Here is a 24,911-nt window from a genome sequence, read left to right as displayed (position 1 = left end):
TTTTCGCACTGGCCAAGTTAAAATATTTAATTGTTCAGTCACTTACGATCGGTAAAGGCACCAAGCAGTTCTGGATTCACAAAATGAATGTCAATTGACATTCAAACTACATTTGTTTACAGTCATGTCATCACAAAGACACTGACGGTAACTACAGAAATGAATGTTGTTCTTCAACAGTCGTGTCATGGCAACAGTGAATGTGATGTACGAAAAATGATTTTGACCAGTAGCCTACTGCGAACGTCAAAAAAAAAGTCAACAGTTTACAACACTGAGATCACCTTTTCAGACAACTTTTGAAGCTGATTTTGTTCTAAGTGTCACGTTCGGTTCGTTGGTAATTTGCGTAATTTGGTCATTTGGTAATGCGTAGCAAATTCGAATTGGAAATAATGTGGTTATTTGGGAGTCGCTCATCACATTGAACGTGGACGTGCGATCGGTTCTTGTGTTCATTAACAAATAGAAATGTCTGTAAAAAGTATCAAATTATCCAAATAATTCTTTCTTTTCTGTAGCATCAAATCACATTTCATAAGGAGGAGGTGGGTTGGCTTACTTTTTGGTTTCTTGTTGGCAAGGCAAGGTTTCTGGTTCATCGGTGGTCATGTTTTATTTCAGGATTCTTGTCTAGGAATTGATGTTGAAAATCAGTAGAACTACAAACTAATTAGTAAGTTGGGTACCTGAACAAGCCAATGACATGCCAATGACCTGAATCGTAATCCATAGTGTTCTTTTCGTGTTGGGCCGGCCTGATGGTACAGTCGTGAACTCGTACGAGTTAACAAAATGCTCGTCATGGGTTCAAGCCCCGAATGGTATCCTGCTATGGTAATAAATAAGTCACTGAAAGCCGAGCCGCTGTCGGTCAAGGCCTGCTTATACCACTGGTGTAAGCAGGCCTTGACCGACAGCGGTTGTTGTGCCAAAGAAGAAGAAGTTATTTTCGTGTGAACCAATGCATTCGTTTTCGCGCGTGAATTGAATGAGCTGTACGGTTCAGCTACATTTGGCACATCTCTAGTACTCAGAGCATGATAGTCAGTCCTGCGAATGGGGGCTCGGTCCATATGAGGCTTGAACCTACGACGGGCCTGTTGTAAAATGTGTCGATGCCAAAGATAAAATATGTTTTCGCAAAATAATTGATAGACTCAAAATTAAAGACATTCCCGCTACGGAGAATCCTCATTTTATCTTACAAAAGATAATCACTGAATTAAAATCGGAGAAGGACAGTCAAATATTCTTCAACAAACGTCGCATCAACGTTGCCCTTGTTTTGTAACTTGGGTTTTCACCACTCGCCGCTCTGCAGCAACCTTGGTGCACCTGCAATCTTGAAAGTCATTTTAACAAACCTAATCAAATTCGGGCGGCTTCGGCAAACAGGCAAACACGGTCGCGAAACTCTTTTTTCCGCTCTTTTATCGTTTTCGGCAAATAAAGCACCCTGTTGCTGGTGGTGATAAGAACAACGGGTAGCAGGCTCGGAAAACACAGCGCAGCCCCAATCTGTGCCCATTCTACGTGGACCCCTGCTTTGCCCGAAGTTGAAGTTGAGTCTTGTGCGCTTCCTTTTTTTCTAGTCCAGATCGATTTTAGTTGCAACCGTTTGCAGTTGGTGCCGCTCGCGTCTGTGCCTTTTCCCTTCCCACAAGCTCCGGAACATCCGGCAAAGTGTGTATGCACAAATTGGCCACTTCTCTGATAGTGCGTAGCTGCCGAGCCGTTCTCACCCAACGTTCGCCACCGTTGCAAGTAGCTGCCAAGAGTGGTGAGTGATGGTGGGGCAGGAAGAAGAAGCGAGGGGAGGTGGAGTATACCGGGCGAAACGGGACTTGGTGTACACGTAAGAACACAAAACTGGGTCTGTAGGTCTCGCCGTCGTTGTGGGGGGGTAGGCTTGTAGACTCGGTTGACGTGTGGCTATGTGCGTGCGTCTGTATCGTTAGTTTGCCAGCCGGTCGGCAGCCTTTTTGTGTTGCTATGTGTAGCCCTGTTCGCTTGCTGGGATGGCATTACGAAAGCGAAGAGACAAATTGATTTATTGTTTGTGCGTTACCTTTTTAGGTTTATTTTCCAGCGCATTACGCCGCACGCAGTTCGGTCGCCTTGCTATGCCCGAAGCAGCAGCAGCCGCCGCCGAAGCCCGGCAGTTCGTCTACCCGGCGGCACGGCGCGATGAGTCCGTGGTGGAGGAGTTCCACGGTGTGAAGATTGCCGACCCGTACCGCTGGCTGGAGGATCCGGACGCGGAGGAAACGCAGGCGTACGTGGAGAAGCAGAACGAAATCTCGAAACCCTTCCTGGACACGTGCCCGGAGTGGAAGAAGCTGAACGAGAAGCTGCGAAAGCGCTGGAACTATCCGAAGTACTCCTGCCCGTTCAAGCACGGTAACAAGTACTTCTTCTTCATGAACACCGGTCTGCAGAACCAGGAGTGAGTGTACGGGGCGCAGCGCCTTTTTAGCGTAGAAAAGTCAATGATGTAATCAAACTGTTTCAACTTCCCTTCTCTCGTTTGCCAGTGTCCTGTACGTGCAGGATAAGCTGGACGGTGAGCCGAAGGTGTTTCTCGACCCGAACACACTCTCGACCGACGGTACGATCGCACTGGTCGGGTCGCGCTTTTCCGACGACGGCAAGCTGTACGCGTACGGGCTGAGCCAGAGCGGATCCGACTGGACGAAGCTGAAGATTCGCAACGTTGAGACGGGGGAAGACTTCCCGGAAACGATCGAACACACCAAGTTCGTGACCGCTTCGTGGACGAAGGACAATAAGGGCTTCTTCTACGCGCGCTACCCGGTGGTGGCGGGCAAGGCGGACGGTTCGGAAACGGCCGCCAACGAGAACCAGAAGCTGTACTACCATCGGGTGGGCGAGTCGCAGGACAAGGATGTGCTGATTGCCGAGTTCCCGGAGGAACCATCGTGGCGATTGTGAGTATAGAACGCGACCGGACAGGCAAACAACAAGAAAGTAATGCGCATCTTTCCTCCCTCTCCTCTGCAGGATGCCGGAAGTGTCCGATTGTGGCAAATATCTGATGCTGTTCATCATGAAGGGCTGCAAGGATATGCTGCTGTACTTTAGCAATCTGGAGAAGGCCGGCACGCTCGAGTCGAAGCTCGATTTCGTGAAGGTGGTCACCGAGTTCGACAGTGACTATGACGTGAGTGTGGCAGCCTCTCGTACCCGATTGCTAGCGTCTCATTCCCTCTTGGCTTTCCTTCCCTTTACAGTACGTCACCAACGAGGGTAACATCTTTTCGTTCCGCACGAACAAGGGCGCCCCGAACTACCGGATCGTGAACATCGATTTCGAGCAGCCCGAGATGGAGCACTGGAAAACGCTCGTGCCGGAGCATCCGAAGAACGTGCTCGACTGGACGACGTGCGTGAACAAGGATCGGATCGTGCTCGGGTACATCGACGATGTGAAATCGTTGCTGGTGGTGCACAGTCTGGCCGACGGGAGCTTCGTATCGAAGTTCCCGCTGGAAATAGGGACGGTCGCCGGGTTCAGTGGCAAGAAGAAGTATTCGGAGATTTTCTACCACTTCGTGTCGTTCCTGACGCCCGGCATCATCTACCATTACGATTTCGAGGGCAAAACGGAGGCCGCCGCCGGCGGTGCGATGGAACCGACCGTGTTTCGGGAGGTGAAGATCGAAGACTTCGACAACAGCCGGTACGCGGTGGAGCAGATCTTCTACCACAGCAAGGACGGCGAGAAGGTGCCGATGTTTATCGTGCAGCGCAAGCAGGAGAAGAAGGAGCACAAACCGTGCCTGCTGTACGGGTACGGTGGGTTTAACATTTGCGTGCAGCCGTCCTTTAGCATCACCGGGCTGGTGTTTATCGATTCGTTCGATGGCATACTGGCGTACCCGAACATTCGGGGTGGTGGGTAGGTATTATCCTCGAAGGGGTTCCCCCTTTCCCTTCACAAAAATGCTCCCAAATCTTACCGTTTGCTGCGTTCTCTTTTCTCAAGCGAATACGGCGAACGGTGGCACAATGCCGGTCGATTGCTGAAGAAGCAGAACGTGTTCGACGACTTCCAGCACGCTGCCCAGTATTTGGTGGAGCACGGCTACACCACGCACGACAAGATCGCGATCCAGGGCGGTTCGAACGGAGGGCTGCTCGTCGGTGCCTGCATTAACCAGCGTCCCGATCTGTTCGGTGCCGCCATTGCGCAAGTTGGGTAAGTAGGCAAAAAGGCATTCCCGGTCAACTGCTTTCTTATTCTAATTCCTCTTCTCGTTCACCACCCCCCCCTTGTCAGCGTGATGGATATGCTTCGCTTCCACAAGTTCACGATCGGCCGCGCCTGGGTGTCCGACTACGGCGATATGAACGAGAAGGAGCATTTCGAAAATCTGCTGCGCTACTCGCCGCTCCACAACGTGCGCACACCTACCTCGGAGAAGGACCAGTATCCGGCCACGCTCGTGCTGACCGCGGACCATGACGATCGAGTCAGCCCGCTGCACTCGCTCAAGTTCGTGGCGGCGCTGCACGATGCCATCAAGGATAGTGAACACCAAAAGAATCCGCTGCTGTTGCGCGTCTACAGCAAGGCCGGCCACGGTATGGGCAAACCGACGGCCAAGAAGATCGAGGAAGCGACCGACATCCTTACGTTCATGTACAAGACGCTCGGATTGAAGCTTTCGTTTTAATGTTGCCTTAGCACCACCACCTTTTGAGGGGGCTGGGGAGTGCGATGTTGGTAACGAAACACACAGTATCTCTTTCTGATCGGTAATTGCATGCTGAGCATTTGAGTTTTCGTGAGGCGTGAAATGAGAAGCGAAATTTCGGAATATATTATTATTTGTGTAAGGCCGCACTTATTATTATTATTATTATGTTTTTTTTTTGGAATTAAAACAAGCCTCGCGGCGGAGCCCCTTTGGTGCGCGCTTGCTGATGTTGTTGCGTGCGTGTGCGCTTATTCGAGAATTTGGTAGCAATTGTATGCGATCGAGTTTAGGTGCAGCAAAATGGAAAACAAAAATAAACGTACTGTTCAAAAACTGACGATGCTTGGTTTTCTGTAATTACCTGAAAGTCAATTTCATTAAAAGTATTTTTTCATCTCTTTCTTATCATGCCAGTTTATTGTTGTCCACTTTCTCAATTCTCATTCCCACTTAACGCGCGGCGCTTTTGATTTTCTAAACAATAAATAAATAATGGAACAAATCGGTTGACGAGCAATCGAGCAATATGTATCTACAGCTGGTTAAGCGTAAAAGGAACCATGCATCCTTGTTCTACCGCTTAACAGCACTACTAAAGATGAGTCTGTAATGAAAGGAGAGAAAAAAAACAGGAAAAGGAAAGTCGAGTTATAAAATAATGAAATTCTAATTGGAAATGCTTCGGCGCGAGAACACGAGAGAACATGACGGTTGTACAGATGATGTTAGTCTTGTCATACATAAAATGAAGAACATATAAAGGGAGTTAGAGTGCAACACACAAAGTATGAAATTAGTATATCTAAATGACCCAACTATTTTAGCTACATATGCTTTCTTTGCTTTAATTTCGTTTGTATTTGTTTTCTCTTTATTATATGCATTTCGTACCTCATCTGTCTTGCCCCGTCCCGCGCACACGCTCGCGGTGTGTGTTGCCCCCTCCCACTCCCCGCGGATTGTTGCAGTTCAGTTCAGTTAGTTGTTTAGTGTGTTTGTGTGTGTTTTGGAATTCGTCCTGCCCTCTCTATTCCCCCTTTTTTGGTTGATTTGATCCAGCCACTATTATTCATCACTACTACCACTCCCGATTGGCATATCGTTACAACACTATTCACAATTCAGATTTGTTACATTTTTTTGTGTCTTTCACCTACGACCGCGTGTGATCTCTCTATATACGCGTGTGACCCAAAACATGTTTAACGGGTTTCTTACAGTAACGTCTCTTTTAACGTCTTTGCATGGTTTAAGGAAGTCTGACAAAATCGTATTATGGTGTGTTGGTTGGGGAGTGTTGGGTTGTCTAGTAATGAAATGTTTCATTTTTTTTGCATTTCGTTGACATGAGATTGAGCGAATACGTATGCACGTGTCCGGTAAGTAGTGAGTTTACACACAGAGAGAGGGAGGTTTGCTGCTGTTTTACGTTCTCGAAGGGTTATTATAGAGAGTATTGGCATTGCACACATTGCGATAACGTTTACATCACCCTAATCCACCCAAAAAAAAAACAAAAACAAAAAAACATAAACCGCACAGAGTAAGGGCTCAATCTTTTGTCTGCCTAAATTTGTCCCTAGTAAATCGTGCCGTATCACTTTCCCTATCTAACGATTGTTTCGGGCTTGTTGAACCGCGCACAGTAACTGACAAGGATCGGTTCCACTAACACGTTGATTATTGCATTCCGATTTATTGCCTCAGGGATATATTGTGTGTGTGTTTCTGCTTTTTACGCTCATTTTTTCACTCATTTCTGTATGCCTTTTTCCTATACCATCGATACGATTCATTTTGCTGTTATCCCATCGCGGGAAGAAGGGGGAGTTTGTTTTATGCTATATATACGATTATTGTTTCCTCATGTCAAACGATAAACCTTGTAGACGCGTTTTACAACGCGGTCGAACTAACGATCGACGAGTCCCGTCGTCGTCCCGCTTTGTTGTTGCTCTAATTCGATTCGATTTGTTTTGCCATCGGGTTTGTCCTATTGTATTTTCTCTTTCTATCTATCTATAGCCTCCCTTCCACAACGCATTTATATGCTCGATTTATAGTGTTGTGTACGGTGTTTTCTCTTCTTCTATTTGCTGTTTGCTGTCTATATTTATACGCGTCTATCCGTACCACCACTACCGAGTGGAGATTTGGAATATATGAATTTATAATGCTTCCCTCCTTCTGCTTGCCTTCAACCCGATGAACATGAACTTTAACGCACTTCTTCATCCCTTCGTATATGTAAGTAAGTGATATTGTGTTTTGATTATACAGATTTTTCATTTACCGCTGTGCAAAATTGTTTCAAAATAAAACCCCCCACAAAAACCTTCAACTAGGGCGTCTTTCAGAAATTGCAAAAACAAGAAGATTGCCTGCTGTTTCGTAATGCAAAGAGAAAGTACGTAAAATTATACACTGCACCTGAAATCATCTTCTTTTCACGTGTTTGTTTGCATACAGAAATGCGTGAATGCGTCACGCTTATCCCTTTCCTATACACCCTTTTCGCTTCCATTATTGTGTGTGGTTCTGTAACACGATTGAATAACATTCATATATTTATCATAAATAGTAATAATATTACTCCGAATAGTAAACTAGCGGCTGAATGAGACTCCTCCCTCCCTCCAATGATGGGCGACGAGACAAGATCCTTTGCCTGGTATGAGATTGAATGGTAGCTATCTTTACAATTAGGATGATATTTATGTATATCTATATATCTATATATATGTGTGTGTATATATATATATACGTATGTACACCACTCGTATAAGGGGGGTGTGTTAATGATTTTAGTGGTGGTGGCATGGGGGGTGTGTGTGTATAGTAGACCCCGTGGGAGACTAATACGGTAAATGCGTATGGTTTAACTCTTGCTTTAACATCGTGCCTACAACTGCTTATTGTACATCTTCTTGCTTAAATATATTAACGTATTTATTGTGTTTTTTTGTTGTTGTTGCGTCATTCCGCTTCCTTACGGTTCGCTTCTTGTTCTTTATCGATTTAATTCCTTTTCCTTCATCAACAATACTGGAAGAATTTTGCATACATTTGGTTTAAGTTTGAGACAAATAATTATTTCATTTACTTTTGATTCTGTTTAGACAAATTATGCATGCGATTTAATGAGATTCGAAACAAAAAAAAGCCTTGATAAAGGAGAGCTGGCTTAAATAATGTCATTGTTTCTTTTCTTATTGGTAAAATCACAAATCATGAAATAGAAATCTTCTTAGTAACAAATCAAAATCACTATTATTAGAAATCTTGTTAAAATCACATTCAAATCATTAAAGATAAATCTTATTAGAATTTTGGTTACCACTGGTCAATGCTATAGGCCTCTAATTGTACCGGGTGACAACTCCAAAGTTTCGAACTGAACGTTGTCCTTCATCAGCTTCCATTCTCTTTGCTTGTTTTTCTTTTACCAGAGCAGTCAACCTCATCGAGCTCCCCCTTTTTTAGCTTATTTTCGTTGGATTGATTAAGGCTTGGAGAACGTGAAAGAAGAAGGATTAGGTAATTAACGAACGATATAACTTTCCATACTTTCTTATATGTATTAACAATCGATAGTTGCTTGCTGCAGAAGGATGTTTGCATTTATACGTTCAATAATTTTCTTTTATATCCCGTTTTTGATGAACGATTATTGCCTCAAACGAACGAAAAACTTGGAAGCACTAGAAAGGTAAAGATTTAATGGCAAGGTTTACAAGGGTATAGTCCATAGAGGATGTTAGAAAAGGGTTAGGCAATAAAATAAAAAATAAAAACAAAACCTTACAAGAAACAGGAATCCGGATGATCATTCTATAATATTGCTCTTTCCGTTTTCCGTGAATGTTTTTTCTTCTTCTACCGGTATTATGGAATGGTAGGCGAATCGTGTTACGAACTTCTAACGTGATATTAACGCTTATTTAGCTAATGTATGTGTCTTTTTTTTAAGAGTTTTGATTTCTCCTCCTTCGCCATTCCGCGCGTTCATTGTCTTTGTGGCACGCCGTTCTCGCTTTTCTCCCCAATGTGCCATACGCACACACAAACACACACACACGTCGTCAGCCTTCTGTATGGTTTCAACTTGATTGATGATGATACGGTTTGTTACATATGTACATAGTCCTCTTTTTCCCCGCTTTCTTTCGTATCGGTCTGCGCAACAACATTATTTGCGTAAAGTGCGTGGCGTAACGCGCGTTATTCCACACTGGTCTTACTAGCAACAATGTCGACGATTGTCGACACCACACAGAACCCTTTACACTTGATTAACCCGGCCTCGTCCGGCTTATTAGTTGTAATCGTAATCTACTTGATATCGTAAATTTTCCTACGAAGCATAAATTGTGGCGAAAGATGATGCGTTTTGGTTAGTAGCGGGTGTCCCATGTTCCGGCAAAAGCGCAGATGAGAGGTGGCGATGTGAAGGCGTCCCCGCAAACCAATTGAGTGAGGGTGGGAAGAGATACGGGGCGGTAGATTGCATATGCACATATACACAAACACACACACACGCACACGCGAATGGAGATGATAGCGCGAAGAAAAAAGAGAAGATAAAAAAGAGATGAATCATTTACAAATGCTTTATTGTTAATAGGGGTGGTGGGGTTTGTTGCAATTGCGCAGCAAGTGCAGATTATCAGCAGTGCGAAGGGAGTAGTAGGGTGGGTTTTAGAGAGGTAGGTTGCGCTATACTGTTAGTATGGTATATGATTTGCTAAATCTAAAACAATCCATAAACCCCACGCCATGCGATGGAAGGCAGCGTTTACAAATCAGTTGTTACGTTATCAGTTATAAGTATAAAATCATAAATAATTAAGAAACAAAAACTTACATCGTGAGAGACATTGCAAAACTCTTTCTGTCCCATTGCAGGGGTATTTGTTCTGTTTTTAACCCGACATAAAAGTCTTCGTTCTTTACTTTCCATTATTTGTCTTATTTATTTTAAATAATAATAGTAATAATAATAATAATAATGCATAATATGTCTGTGTAGTTAACAAAGGAAGAAAAAAAAATACAAATTGTGAACGTGTACGTGTGCTTGTTTGCCCTAACTTTTTAAACGTATCTTCAAAGGGTAAAGATGGGTAATAAATATAAATTATCATCAAAAGAGAAGGAAAGGAAGTCAGAAACAAAAATAAACAATCCTTCTTCCTAAGCAAATTCTAATGCGTAATATTTGCTAAACCCCATCTGTTCCTACCTATGTCCGTTTTGGTCCTTTCCCCCAATACTTATTGCAAATGACAACACAGTTCGATGTCGTCACGAGATTAATGGTGTTTATACGATGATCGTATAGCCATACACACAAACAGCACACAGACACACACACGACGACGACACAGTGCGCGCCTCTACTTACTCTTACACTAAACTCAATACTAGCTAGTTTAGAATGCTGTGTGGAAAATAATATAGCTTTTCCCATCTATGATTATGCTGACCCATACGTATCTTGGTGTGAGTGGTTTTTGTTTGCTTGCTTCTGGCCAAAAAGTAATCATCCTTTAACCCGGTGCACCTACTGCACAGAAAATCTGAGCTTCCGATGATTTCGGTATCGGAAAAAAGGCATCCACGTGCGCAAGAAACATTTACATGTTTCATTTTAAATCGTTAATAAAAATACAACATTTTGTTCGCTAGTTGCAATATCATCTAAAGTGTGTTCGATATGCAAAAAAAGAAAGAAGTGGAACACGTGGCCTAAAGATTGTTGTGATGCATCAATGTCTGTGCTTTGAGGAGTAGCAACAAAATCTTTTCTTTTCCTTTGAACCATGATTCAACATGCATTTGCTTCTCATGTACAAAACCTACATCTTCTTCCGTATCTACAATTCAGTTGCGCACTATTTACCAAACACAGCTGGAAGTTAAGTATAATTTCGCGCAAAAATACAGTCCTAACATGCTGCTGCTTATTCTTCGCCGCAATCATTATTGCTGTATCGGCTTCGGCCTTGCCTGCACACTGCATTATTGGTGGCGTTCTGTTCGGGTTTGGCGATGATTATATAAATAATAAATACATAAACTAAATCACATTGTCAATAACTATCTACACAGCAAACTGTACATCGGCCAACAACGCGACGGAACGAGACGAGAGGATGATAATCTCCTTAGCGCACCGTACCCGGAATATCAGATGCAGCTTTTCTCTGTTCTATTGATCTATTTCATTCACTGCACTTGTTCGCATCACACAAAAAAGAAGCTCATCTTTGAGGTGTAGATACACACACACATACACAGTGTGGCGCCAATCGTTGCAATCGATCGTGAATGAAATCCGTACAAAACTATAAACAATTTGTCCAAAGAAAAACGAATTTGTGAAACGCGAACATCAATTGGCAGAAATGGGAGGACGGCGGCGACCGAAGTTCGCAACCGCTACCCCCCCTTCACTCCTCGCGGGCTTGGCGCAGAGCGTTGCGATCGGTTTCGGTGAGCGAACCGTTGCTGCTACTGTCGCCGCTACCATGGCCCGAGGTGGAAGATAAGCTCGCACCGTTCGTGTCTGCCTCGGGCGCACCTTCATCGCTATGGCGCTGCAGCAGCTCGGTCGTACGGTGGTGCAGGTTGTGGTGATCCGAAGCTGTCGACGATCGGAGAGAAGCGGAAGAGGCCGCACCGAGGTGGGCGGATGAAAGCTGGTCACGCGAACTGGCCGTATCATCGTCCGCCCTTCCGCCCCCGGCAGAATTGAGCGAAGTAGTGCTTTCGCTAATCTTGGTCGATGTAACACGACGTATCATGACGAGCGGACTGGAGCGGCCACTGCCGCCGATCCCTAGCACGGTACCGCTACCGGTACCACCAACACCGCTGCTTATTAGACCACCACCAACAACACTACCACCGACGCCGCCGCCACTGCCGCCGCCGCCACCGCCAAGAAGGTGCACCGATTGGTCTATGCTCGAACAGCTGCTGTTCTTCACATAGATCACTTGCTTGTGAAGCTGATGCTGCTGCTGCTGCAGTTGCTGGTGGAGGTGCTGCTGCTGCTGCTTCCGCAGGTTATGATGCCCCGAAGCGGACGACACCGATGAGGTGGAGGAGGAGTGGTACTGGTACTGGTGTTGGTGAAGATGGTGATGATGAAGCTGGTGGAACTTGTTCGAAAAGCTTACCATTTCCGATGTGAGCGAGTTCAGCGCCTTCTCGACCGTGGGCTTGTGGCGATCCCGATCCGACATGGGAGAGGAATGGCCTGAGAATGCTGCAAAATGGGGGAGAAGAAACAAACACGGTTGTTAGTTTTTTTTTTTGTCGCCTCGGTTATCTTTCACACCCAGCCTCCACTCACTTCCAATATCACCGCTCGAGCTCGAATCCGTAAAGCTGGGCGTTCCTTCAGTCCACGTTGGGGTCGATCCTTCGACCGACGCTAGGGCCCCCCGCGAGCCGTAATTGCTATTGGATGATGATTCGACTGCTAAATGACTTTCTAATCTTATTTCTGATATACTGTTGTGTGTCGGCGCGTACGGGTCAGTTCGTACGGGGCGCGCGCGTTTATGGTATCATTTTGGGGCCGGATACAAAAGGGCAAGCGTACATGTGTGTGCATCGGATGTATCGTGAGGTGCAAAGGGGGCCATCAAAATGAACGATGATCATATGTCAGCATTACCGAGATGCACCGAGGACACACGAGCATAAGCGGCAGCATTCCCGAAACGGTGAAGATGGATGAAGGGGGTGGGCAGGCATACACAGATAGGCCACAAAGATAGACAGACAGGCACAGGAGAGCGGCAAATGCGGCATATAAGAGAAGAGAAAAGAAAGAAAAGAAGAAAAATAAATAAGTAAATGGTCGGTATGTTTCAAGCATTTGCTAAAAACAAAATGAATCAGATATGGGGCTGTAAATTCATGAGGACACAAAGTTCGGAGAAGATAAAAGCATGACGGAAGGACAATTCACCACATACATGGCGCTTGCTGCAATACAAAAACATTAAAGAAAAAAAGAAAAAAAAAGACAGCGAATGAAGTGACAAACAATAAAAAAACGGCATGACAGGAGAAAGTGTAACACGGTTAGTTTCGTACGAGAATTAGTAACATTAAACAGAAATACAAATATGAAAAAAGAAATTAAACAATAATAAATAACAACACAAAAGGTAACATGCCTAGAACAATGCAATAACCCCATGCACAGAGCAGAAGATGTGAAGAAATACTTTCCCTATTTTTGAAAAATAAATATAAAGGATAAGAAATTCCATGCCATGCCATGCGATCTTTCGTAGTAATTTCGTTTCGATTTAAAATGCCACCAAAATGGGGAGAACGAAAAAAAACACATTTCAATGCATTCAAGTTACATTGCACAACCACAGCACGGACACTCGATCGTTACAGAGTGCATTGCACACACAAACAAGAGAGAGGACACACAAAAAATGGGACACTTTGGGAGGAACTGTCGCTCTCAACGGGTTCGCCACACAGAACACACAGAGGAAGAACAAAAAAATGCTATGGAGATGGGAAAGAGGGTGATGGAAACGATTGCCATAGAAGGGTAGAGTTCCCAAACACAAACGCCTCCCCTCCCACCCGTGCCACTGCACACCGGTGGCATTTCCCGCAATCGAGAGGGGATTACCGCGGATTGTGCGCGGTGAAACCTTACCTTATTGAGTCTTCTTTGTAGTTATCACTGCGACAGGATGCGCTCCGCCGATCGACGGAGCCGCCACCACCGCCGCTGCCGCCTCCGATACCGTCGCCGCCGCCACCGCCGCCGCCTCCGAAGCCGCTGGCGCCGGCACTTCCGATTCCGCTGCTGCTGCCCGTTTTGTCATCCGACGAGTGTCGATGGCTACTGCTACCGTGCTCGGAGATGTCGTCAAAAGCGGGAGGAGGAGTGGAAGAACAGGAAGGAGATGTGCCTAGCCAGATACGAGATACGAAGCGTCTAAGTTGGTTTTTTGTTTGTTTCTTTTTTGTTTGTATTCGAGTTAAAGTAGAGTTTAACGAAAAAGCTTAACTGGAGCGTATTTACACTTGTGTGGTGGACTGTTTTTACACATCCAAACGAACCGAACCGAATGTGGAAATAAATAAATTAACCAACAGAAAGGGGTCCATATATAGTAGCGTGACTTTATACCTCAAAGCGGATACTGATGCATCGTGAACTGATACATCGTTTTTTTTATTATGTACATAACACACTCAGAGACAAAACCAAACCAATTGAAAAGAAGATTGCTAGCGCCTCCATTAAACTTATGTACAGCTGAAAGTGTCTCATGGCATTAGGTGTAAAATATATAGAGCAAAACAAAACAGTCGGACTTACTTAATTGAAAAAAGGACCTAATAGAAGGCAACTCATATAAAACAAGTTTGCGATAACACACTGAGATAAAGGAAGGCTTACTAAATCACCATTTACAAACTAAAAAGGACCACATAGAGAGGGAGAGAGAGCAAAAAGGAGAAATAAAATGGAGGTTACCGAACGGAAACTTAAGGATCTACTGCTAATCGAAGGCATACCAGCTACACACATCACGGCAACGAACGATACGACCGCGTGTCATACGCGTCATAAAAGACAACCTGATTGAATCGATACCAGCGAACGAAAAACCAAAATCACAACCAAGCTCAGAAGCAAAGAAGATTAAAAGAGGAAAGCTTAACCATGCTTGGTCCAAGACAGCAGAGCGATAGATAGAGAGATAGAGATATAGAGAGGAAGAGAGCGCACGCACAAATGTTTTGGGGGGAAATTGGAGGATCATTGTCTGAAATGACAGTTGAAACAGATGAGCAACAAACGCTACAGAGAACAGAAGAAATGGATTCCAGAGCGGGGGGGTGGAGGGGCCGGTAGGATCCCTACGCTCCAGCGCTTTAGACGAACTCTCCCTCCAGGCTGAACTGTTCCAGGTAGCTTTCGAGGTTGTGATTTTCGTCCAGCGGTAGCCCGATCTGCCGTATGATGGAAGCTTTCTCCTCCTGCCCCATGTACCGAACGTCATCCGGTACTAGCGCCGCTGGACCAAAGTCCACCCCACCCGTAACCATGCCGTTTGCCATCGAGCTGCGATGCATTTTCGGTTTCAGACGGGAAAGGAAGCTTTCATTGCGGCAAGGGGCAAGATGGGCCACCGGTCCCGGCTGGAATTGTGCACGTTCCGTCTTGACCGATGCGGCGACTTCACGGCGCATCGATCGTCTGGAGGGTATTCGGTTGAGCCGCTCTTCGTTCTGGCGTATCTCGGCTTCGATTTCCTGAATCTTGCGCTGGATCTCGTCCGGATCTATGCGTGACGGCGCGGGCGGCTGACGCTTGCCTTGCGTGACCGAGCGCGTTAGTTTTCCTTTTGTTGTCGTCGTTTGTGTCATTGTATGTCGTTCAGTGGGCGCTCTTTCGACTCCCTGTGCAATCGCACCATTAGGAAGAGGAGTGGGCCGTACGATCATGGACGCTCGTGGTTTACGCTCCATTGTTGAATTCGGTGAGGTGTTGAACATTTCTCGCCGTGCTTTGACTACGTTTTTCAAGTTCGCTAAAACAAGCTGATCGTTCTCGTGCGCGGTAAGATCATCGTCCTGCTCCAACCGTTGCGCCATGGGGATGAACATCTCGCGATCGCCACCACCAAACGTCACACAGAGACGATTATTGTTATTTTCATCCTCAACGAGCGTCTCTTTGATGACAGGTATCGTCAACGGGAGCGTTCGGGTGGACCGCTGCACCGCCGTGGGTGGAACCTGCAGTTCCTTCGCTGTACCGTGACTAGGCACCCTTGAGTACATCGATTCCGACCGAGCCACCGTCGCCGTACCGGCCGTTCGTTCAAAGTTCCGAATCATTTGCTGCACCGAGGACCCGCTGCCGTTGCGACTCGACAGCCGCTCGAACGCTTTCGTTGCTTCCTTCACGTTCGATGTTGGCCCTGGTCCGGCCAATGGCTTTCGTTTGACGGCAATCACTTTGGGTATCGATACAGCGGCAGCAGTAGCAGCAGGACGACTGTCGTCATCCTCCGACAGTATGTCACCATTTTCCGACACCCGGAAGTCGTTGCTGCTCAGCCAGCTGAGCACTTTGTTGGGGGAGGGTAGCAGCTGCAGCTCGGCCGCTTCATTCTCTTGCAGTGGATCGAGCCCGACCCCCGACCGACTGTCCTTGGTTGGTTGTGGTGGGGGAGCGCTGGTGGCATTGGTGCTTCGGCCACCCTGCCCGCCGATGCCGCCATTGCCACGTGGAGACGAGCGGTGCCTCTTACCTGCGCACGGGGATTATTGATGGTTCGATTGGTACGATCAGAAGAATAAAGGCGCCGAGAGCGCGCACAGACAAAAAGCGCTCACGGAATTAGATGGAGAAGACCAACGAGAAGGTGCCGAATCAGTTTTTGTAACTCAAATTCAAAAAACGGTTCTATTTCCCACATGTGAAAGAGGGGATAATTTTAACAAAGCCATTATTTGCGTTGCTTCTCGTTTGCCGTTCCCTCTAGGTGAGCAGTATTAACACTTTCTTCTTTATTATTACTGAAGCTTTACTGCTATATAGCTCGTTACTTTCCTACTTCAAAACCAAGCAAACGAGAAGACCAAGAAAACTCAGAAATGCACTACCCTTTCTTTGTAAGAATAATTTTTTTCATCAGGCTTGAAACAAATGAGTCGAAATGAACGATTACAATAAAAGTAAAAGATCTAAGAAATTGATTTCGCATTATGCTTGAGGATAAGTGGCGCTAGAGTAAGAACTGGACCAACAGAAGGAAAATAAGACTTTACAGGGAGTCCATCTTCACTACTCATCTCAAGAAGGTGGCATACTTTCTCGATTTTTTTGCACATAATAGTGTGCGAAATGTTATAGGAATGGGTGACAGCCACGTTTTGAGATAATGGATGAACGAACCCATCTTTTATGTTACGATCTACTACAATAGATAATTGAATTTGCATGCAAAAATTAAAACCGATGCTCAAACCGGAAACGATCGTTGACAACTTCAACCACAATTTTACGAAATTAAAAAAATACATACGATGTGACAAAAAAACGATAGAAAAATGTTTACCGAATACTACAATACGACTAGAGGAGAAAGAAGGGAGCAATTTTTTTTCAAACCACAAATATCTACGATAACAAAATGACAACAGAAACGGTTTTGGAGGAGAAAAAAAACAAACAAACAAACAAAAAAGGGCACAACAACAACACACTAATCGAACAGAAACACGCACACACCTGCGCTGGATCGTCCCCGGTGGCCACTGGACTGGCTGGGTAGCGAACCGGAAGCACCACCGCCGGGTCGGCCCGACCCTGCACCGCTCGCCTTGTTGAACTTGGGCGAGCCGCGCGGTGGAACCGGCGGTGGGACGCTTTGCTTTACGACCGTCGTTTTCTTTTTCAGCGGTGGCATGTTGGTCGGCGTTACGGAGGCACTACCGGCCCCACCAACACCGCCGCCACCGGCAGCCCTAGTGCCAAGACCACCCGCTTTACCACCATTGCCACCGGCAGCGGCACCACCACTGCTGCTGGAGGTGGTCGTGATCGTGGCCGCCGTATGCACGCTGGAGGAAGTATCTACATCTGACGCGTGGAAGTGTGACGCGAAAATACGCCCAGAAAAATCCCATACACAAACACGCACGCACACACACAGATAACAATTGTTGTTTTTGTACAGTGATCGGGGTTAGGTAGTTTTGGTTAGTTGATTAATCCAAAGAAGCCGTCGCAGCGAATGGAGAAAGTGTAGACAGAGGAAGAAGAAGAAGAAAAATACAAATATCGTGTTAGCACAGTGGTTAGCTTAAGAGTATGGGTTATCACAAATGTTTTGTAAATTTCACAATTATTCATTAACACGTGTTACTAGAGCACTAACGGGAGAGAGAGAGACAGAGAGGGAAATAAAGAATTGTCATATTGAATGAACACAAAAACGCAAAAGCGTTCATTTTTCCTTTCCTTTCCTTTCGATAGCGGTACTACACCGATTGGCCGGCACAGCCTGAATTACCTGATTTAGGAGTCCCCGTTGTTTGCTGATTGAAATGCGTCTGGGTCGGGTTGAACTGCTGATTTTGGTGGTGATGCTGATGGGAACTGCCAGCTACAGCTGCACACACACACACACGTCGGTGGTCCGGGAGAAGATTAAAAAGGAAAGCAAATTAATAACATTGCAATAAACAACGGCGTCGTAATTGCTACAGGTGTTGCACTACAAAAGGCTAAAATGCTTTGCCTTCTACATTTGCTTTAGCCGGTGAAAAATGGTTATTGTTGGAAGGATCCACTCCGCATTGGAGTGGTCCCAACCGAACAGAACCGAGCGTGTAAGGGTAAAGAAAGGTAATGATAGTAAACATCAGAAAGTAGAAGGATACAACATAAGGAAAAGGGACAGAACTGACGAGAAGGGACAGTAGAAGAAAAGTAGTATAAACTGTGACATCACATATCGATACACTGAGAAATGAGGTAAGGAGTAGAAGTAGTAGTAGTAGTAGTAGTAGTAGTAGTAGTAGTAGTAGACGTTAAACGACTGACAGCACAACATTTAAGTATTACCGGAGCTACACATTAGTGTGTCCTTGGTATTAGAGAAAAAGCTTGGAATACAGAGATTCAGGACGGGGGGAAATACAAATGAATATCAAGAGAAAGGGAGAGAGAGAGAGAGAGAGAGAGTATGAAAAGATAGAGAGTACTGAACATTTATATCACGATTAAACTGAATTGGTGGTGAGTGGCGCGAATTAAGATTAGAAATAAAAAAAACGAAAGACACGGTGAAACACGAGTAGCGTATTGGAAAAAGAGTAAGAAAAATTCCGGCACATTTCGCGCTCATGCACGGTGTAAGTTCGTAAACCAATAAAACAAAATTAACCATTAAACGGATGCTAATCGCTTTCACTATGCGATAGACAGGGAGAGAAAGAGAGAGAGAGGACGCAGGCGCTAAGGAGGCGTTTAGTTTAAATTGTATGCCAACGAACGTTTATTAATGCGTTATTTAAATAACCAGCAATGATATTATGCGAAGGCGTTATGATGATGGGGAAGTTGGTTGGGAACAACACAAATTTTGTCAGTAAAAGTAGCCATGATGAGTAGAAGGCATTCCAGAATGGATAAAAGGCAAATAGTGACACACACGCACACGCACGTACACAAAGTATAAATGGTAATGAACGATGTTCAACATAGCCCCCGCTCCTGTTGCAGAAGGGGACACACAGAAACACAAACACACACGTGAAGTACACACACGAATGAGTTTCATGACTTGTTCTGCAACAAGACACATTACAGGAAGGATACACACACTCAGGGTGGCACTCGAGTACAACATAATGGAATAGCAAAGTTAACGATCGACAACACGAAGGTGTTGGAACGATCAACGACTACAGTAGAAAAAGGTAGATTAAATGAGATTTTAACAAACAGAAGAAAGAAAAAAAACAAAACCAGATTTTGATAAATAAAAAACTGAGCTCAATTTTGCAGCTCGGTGGCGGAGAGAAGAGATACCAGCTTAACATAACACAAACCATCGTAACCCCGGTGTTACCCAGTGTAGGCCACAACCCGCTCTAAGATTAGAAAACTTAAAAGTAAATTCAAACAAAGATGGTAAACACTTACGTTGACTATCTGTTTCTTCATTTTTTGCTCTCTGTGCTGCTTTCGATAAGCTTTTTCTCTTGGATGGTGAATGTTTTAGCGCTTTATATGTGGAGTTTGTTTTTTTTTTCAAGGGATTCATTGTTTTTGCCATTTTGGGTTTCAGACCAAACATAGAAAACCGATAGAAAAAAAAAAATGGGAAGCGCAACATACAAGAGTCGAACGTTGATTTGGATTGGAGAAGTAGAAGATGGCGTAAAGGTAGTGGTGGTGATGGTGGTCGAAGGGTTGGTTGGTTGGTTGGTTGGTTGGTAGTGGCCACGATCGCATATGGATCGCAGGAAGGTAGTTGGCAGTTGGTGGTGGTGATGGTGGTGGCGGTAGTAGTAGTAGTAGTAGTTGAGGTTGAGAAGAGCACACACACAAACACGGATTCGATTCGAGATTGGAGAGGTAAAGAAAACCAAAAAGAAAAAAATAGAAAGAAAAAGAGAAAAAACAATACGATCAAGAAATTGTTGAATATGTAAGTATATGGCGTAATGCTAAGATTTGTTCAGAAAACACACTTTTCCGCCTCTTCTCGCTGGCGTGAGTGAAGTGGGAACAAAATGGTTTACACGGGTAAGGGAGAGCCTTAACGCTAGAGCAACTAACGTGGGTTTAGCAGCGTATTTATAGTTTTGTCAAAAGCAACACAAACGAATTTCACTCCTGAGCTATCGATTAATAAGTTCAATCCAACACATGTTTAGTACAATTTAAAAAAAAAAACGTTTAAACTGTTTTTTTGTAGTGTGACGAAAACGCACTCAGGGAGGTACAAAAAAATTACAGTACAAAATGAAGAAAAATCCAGAACAGAAAAGCTAAAGCTCTAGAGGTTCTTTTAGATTAAAAATGATGCAAAAACTTGATGATAGTTTTACATGGATTAGAGGAAAATGTTCTACAATCATCTTCACTCAATGCCTGATTGATAGCATTTTAGGGCTTGTTAATGTGATTGCAACACATGATAAAGGATCCTAGTTGAGGATTATTCTATGTTAGAAACAAAATCTAATAGATGATAATGCTGCAGTTAAACATGTCTATTCAAGCAGATAAAATGTACAAAAATTTTGTGAGATAAAATGAAATAGATAGAAGATGAGCTATTTTGTTTGTTGAAAATAGGAGTGGAAATGATGGTTAGCGAAAAGCAAAGCACAAGCTTTTAACTTTATTTTACTTAGGCTCTTGTTAAAACGCATTAAGCGAAGGACCAGCAGTAAGGACTGACAGTTTGCGTTAGGAAGCTCGGTGCGATAAAAGGAAACATAGTTCATTCTGCAGTAAAAAAAAAAAACAACAGAAAGAACACAAGAAAAACATAAAAAATATGACCGTTTTGTGAGGAGCATCCCAATTGATTCGAGTAAGCGAACATATAATTGGTACCCGCAAATTGGTTAACATACTGAAAACCACGTGTAAATGTTTCTGTAGCGAAACAAACTGAAACATAATAAAAAACCAATGAAAAGCTATACCACACATTAACGAAAAGCTACTGAAATGAGTGAAAACATACAATTGCTCATTGCAAAACATAGAAAGGGTGCAAATTATCTTTTAAATACACACAAGCACACAAACTAACACACATACACTTACAACTGAAGCCGAAAAATAAAAATAAAACGAAAAGAGAGAAATCGCGCACAAAATAAACACACACCGAATACTACACACGAAGAAAATGGCATAGAAACCAACTATTACAATAACATTGAATACGTTTAACGCAACACGTGTACTATTGCATTCCCATTCGCATACAATCCTGTTAGATAGAAATACTACCAGAATACACATTCACTGAATAGAAGAGAGAATTTATTAGAAAGTATCATTTGCGGTGACAGAAGATAAATAAGTAGAAAAAAATAGAAAACTCGTTTAGCAAGTAATAGAACAAAGAGCGTAGTAAATTGGCGTAATTTTAGAGAAAAACAAAAAAAGATAGCCAGTTAGCCAAAATCATTAGCAAACAACAAGATTAGCTTCACTACGTAAAGCATAAGAGAGCATTGCCACAGGAACAATGTAGCTCGGGGTTGAATGGAAAGAGTGGAAATATATCAGAGCACAAAAAGAAAAACAATCACAAACAAACACGTAACAAACAACAGGAGAATGATGTTAGATTACCTATGTAGCTGGTGACCAACGTGCGAAATTTTCTATGATTGCCCTTGATCTCGGGCAGATCCACTGGTGTGTGTATGTATATAGTTTGCGTTAATTGTATTTGAATGTTGATTTGGTGGCAAGAAATTATTGTTTAAATAGTTTTCGTTGTTGTCGTTGTTGTAGTTGGTACATTTCATAGTTTGACACACAAACAAATCGTTATCGGGCAATTTAGCAATTATCGCGGGTTTGGTGTGATGTTAACACGCCCGCCCCGCGCCGGTAGGCAGTTGATTTTGGAACGAGATTTTGTGTCAGTATTTTCGGATTGTGGTATTGCGTTGAGATAGTTTAGAGCGCGTTGAGAGAGAAATTTCATATTTGCAATACACATTATATGTAAGAAAAGAGAGGAAAAGAGATAAGAGAACAAGAGAAGCAAGAGAAGAAATATAGATCAGAGATTTGGTATACATTGTCGGTGACGTGAAACGTAGGCAATATAGGCGATACAACGCAATGGATCTTGTATTCCCTGTCATTTGTGTACGAGTGAATGATTCCTTACTGATGTGTTGTACTGTGTGTTTTTTTTTAGTTTAGTTAGTAATGATGCTGTACCATTTGCACACAGTAAAGGATGGCAACATATAGTAACACATCTGCATGAGTAGACCACAACCAACAACCCTAAACAGAGAGCTATTTATAAGAGGGGATAAACGGCACGATATTGCTACCTTCCCAAGATTGATGCTGTGCAAATTTAGGACAGACAGAATAATCTTCTAAATATTACATGAATTAAATCCGGATACATGACACGTGGACACGCAAAGGACACGCTAAACATTGAACCAGGGAGGTAAAGAAGGAGCGTTAGCATTATACAAGCTTTAATTTCTTGGCTAATGATTTCACGCTGTCTGTCAACGGTCGATCAGCAGAACTTGTTCGCCAATAGAAGTAAATATTTTACATTCCTTACTGCACAGCCGCTACGGATAGGAGAGTATGGGGTTTCAAATGTTTAACATTAGAAAGACACTCACAAGAAAAAGAAAACTATTAGATTGCCAAATGCGCAATGAAGTTTTGGTTGCTGCTTTGTGTTTTTTTTAAAGAAGAAAGGTATAGAGTTTAGTAGAGTAAAATAGGTTTTAGTCCCTGGTCGGAAAAATATGCTACAACGTTAACGAGTCATATTAGCGTATTATCAGGCGCATGTGGAATGGTTGTGAATTTGTTGTCCTTATTTTTGTGTACTTTGGGTAGGAAGTGTTGGACAATTGAAAAAGAGAGCACAAATATAATCCCTGATTTTGTTGCTGTTGTTAAGTATTGCCTTACAATGAACTTGATTGTTTTAGCACCCTAAGAGAAACGTGTGTACAACATTCGTATTGCCTGGTTTTCGATAACTGGAGCTGCGGTAAAGCTGTGTGGATGTTACTTACGCGAGGGAATTTTCTTAAACACGGTTTTGGCCATAAACTCCTGAAAGCGCTGTGCATAGAAGGAAGGCCGATGCACCGACACGGTATCCTAAAATTTGCAAAGGAAAAAAAAACAAAAAAAAACGCCATAACACATTGAGTGAAAGTCAACAACTGCCGGTCCACTCGTACGATCGACTCAATACTTACACCATCGTGGATAATACTTTTCCACGTGTGCTCTAGCTTTTTCCTTAATCTATACGACTGCAAAATATCGATGATACCGATGAACAGCAGTAGCCGTTCGCCCTTTTCACTGCGCGCAGGAATTCCACCGGGACTGTTGTGTTTTGTGAAGCAAGCGGGAAGAGAAGGAAAACGGTTCACAGGGTTAATGAAATGATTTTCGCACTGACTAAAAAGATGTTGCTTTAAATACTCACGGGACATCATCCTCTTCATCGATCGGTTCACTTTCAGCCTGAATACTTTCCATTGCTGTCGAATGCGCAACAAGCCTTTGCCGGTTGATAGACCTAGAAGCGTGGACACACACACAAGGGATGATGAGAGTGTGCAATATTGCATTAGAATTTGGTAAAACAGGAACATGTTTCTAACGTATCAAACCTATCGAGTCACACTTCTGCGTAATATACGCGCTGAAATACAATAATGAATAAACTAGCAACTCGCCTCTACACTTCCGGCTGTTTGATACAGCTTTGAAACTTGGTTTAAAATACAGCACACGCTCACGCGCAATGCAGTTTGTTGTGTTAAATAATGCACCGTGTGTTTGGTACAGGTAGCAGAGCTCATCATAGTTTGCAACTACTGGCAAGAATTTCACCGAAGCATTTTATCATTACGCACTCGTGGGACAGTACAAATTAGAAACATTCAACCCCATCCTAAAATGGTACAACAGTATGGTAGCAACATCAGTCCATAGCCATCATTTTGTATGTTACTCAATTCAAATGATACGATTACAATCAGTTTGGATGGGTTGTAATAAGGCTACAAATTGTCAACACTCCAACAACACATCTAGACGGGTCATCATACCTAATCAGCATCTTTCCGTAGGTTGTGTGCCTGTGGGTACCGTAGGTATAAAAAAATATCCATTATACCGTGTCGGGAGGAAGATGGAAATTGGGAGAAGAATGAGAACGAACAAGGTGCAACCGGTCAGTATGTTTAGTACGTTAATTGCTATGCCTCTGGTATATAGACTCTAACCGACCATTGTGATCACACACGACCCCTCCTGCTTTAATTCGTGCTACATCTAACAGTAAAAAGTTTGAATTGAAAACAGCTAGTGGAACAATCGCGCTATGGAAAGGAGGGAAAAACTGAAACTTAATCGGCAAAAAAAAAACAACGAGACTAAGTTTATCTTCACTTTACAATGTAATTTACTGCCGTGTGTAGGTCATACAAAAATAAAACACATGGCCAATCCCATAAAAATGAATAGACAAGAACTAAAAAAGAAAAGTAAAAGGAAACCAAAGACAGAAGAACAAATGCAGGATTGGAAGGACACGAGTGCTTGCGTTCGTAAATAAATGATAGAATTATACATTACAGCGATGGCGGTGGTCATTATACAGAACGAGGGGGGAACAGACACACCCGGGAAAACGAAACAAAAGCCAAACAGCCGACGAAAAATGGAAATGGCACGGAATGTGGCGAGGAAGGGTTTAGATGCGTATGCAAATACATCCTGGGAACTCAAGACATCAAGTGCAGGTGGTGGTTGGTGGGTTGTGGTTTGGTATGGGTTATTTGTAAGTGTAGTATGCAACTGAGTGTTTTGCAAAATATTCAGCTGGATTTTCCGATCGATTA

General features: G+C 43.7%; 2 protein-coding genes across 17 annotated transcripts in view; one reads left to right on the top strand and one right to left on the bottom strand.

Annotated features, from left to right (window-relative positions):
- The first annotated feature begins 1,352 nt into the window (after window positions 1-1,352).
- On the top strand, window positions 1,353-5,061 carry LOC120901634 (prolyl endopeptidase). Its single transcript, XM_040309747.1, has 7 exons — window positions 1,353-1,783; window positions 2,080-2,449; window positions 2,538-2,951; window positions 3,025-3,184; window positions 3,255-3,922; window positions 4,010-4,222; window positions 4,304-5,061. The coding sequence occupies exons 1-7, from the start codon at window positions 1,693-1,695 to the stop codon at window positions 4,698-4,700; spliced, it is 2,313 nt and encodes a 770-aa protein (XP_040165681.1). The 5' UTR covers window positions 1,353-1,692; the 3' UTR covers window positions 4,701-5,061.
- A 61-nt stretch (window positions 5,062-5,122) lies between these two features.
- Window positions 5,123-24,911, bottom strand: part of LOC120901632 (phosphatidylinositol 4-phosphate 5-kinase type-1 gamma) — a 47,036-nt gene continuing 27,247 nt past the window's right edge. For 7 of the 16 annotated variants that reach the window (XM_040309731.1, XM_040309730.1, XM_040309728.1 and 4 more), the window contains 9 exons: window positions 24,117-24,146; window positions 23,489-23,581; window positions 23,253-23,385; window positions 23,064-23,151; window positions 21,625-21,687; window positions 19,447-19,527; window positions 17,810-17,908; window positions 17,026-17,376; window positions 13,691-16,042 (listed from right to left, as the gene is read on the bottom strand). In XM_040309731.1, coding sequence (XP_040165665.1) covers window positions 14,658-16,042; window positions 17,026-17,376; window positions 17,810-17,908; window positions 19,447-19,527; window positions 21,625-21,687; window positions 23,064-23,151; window positions 23,253-23,385; window positions 23,489-23,581; window positions 24,117-24,146 — 2,323 coding nt within the window. In that variant the 3' untranslated portion in view covers window positions 13,691-14,657. The other 9 variants (XM_040309745.1, XM_040309744.1, XM_040309742.1 and 6 more) reach the window with 9 other exon arrangements.

This window comes from Anopheles arabiensis, chromosome 3 (assembly GCF_016920715.1).
Source record: "Anopheles arabiensis isolate DONGOLA chromosome 3, AaraD3, whole genome shotgun sequence".
Classification (NCBI taxonomy): domain Eukaryota; kingdom Metazoa; phylum Arthropoda; class Insecta; order Diptera; family Culicidae; genus Anopheles; species Anopheles arabiensis.
The sequence above is the reverse complement of the archived record's forward strand: the minus strand, read 5'-3'. Positions and strand labels throughout refer to the sequence as shown.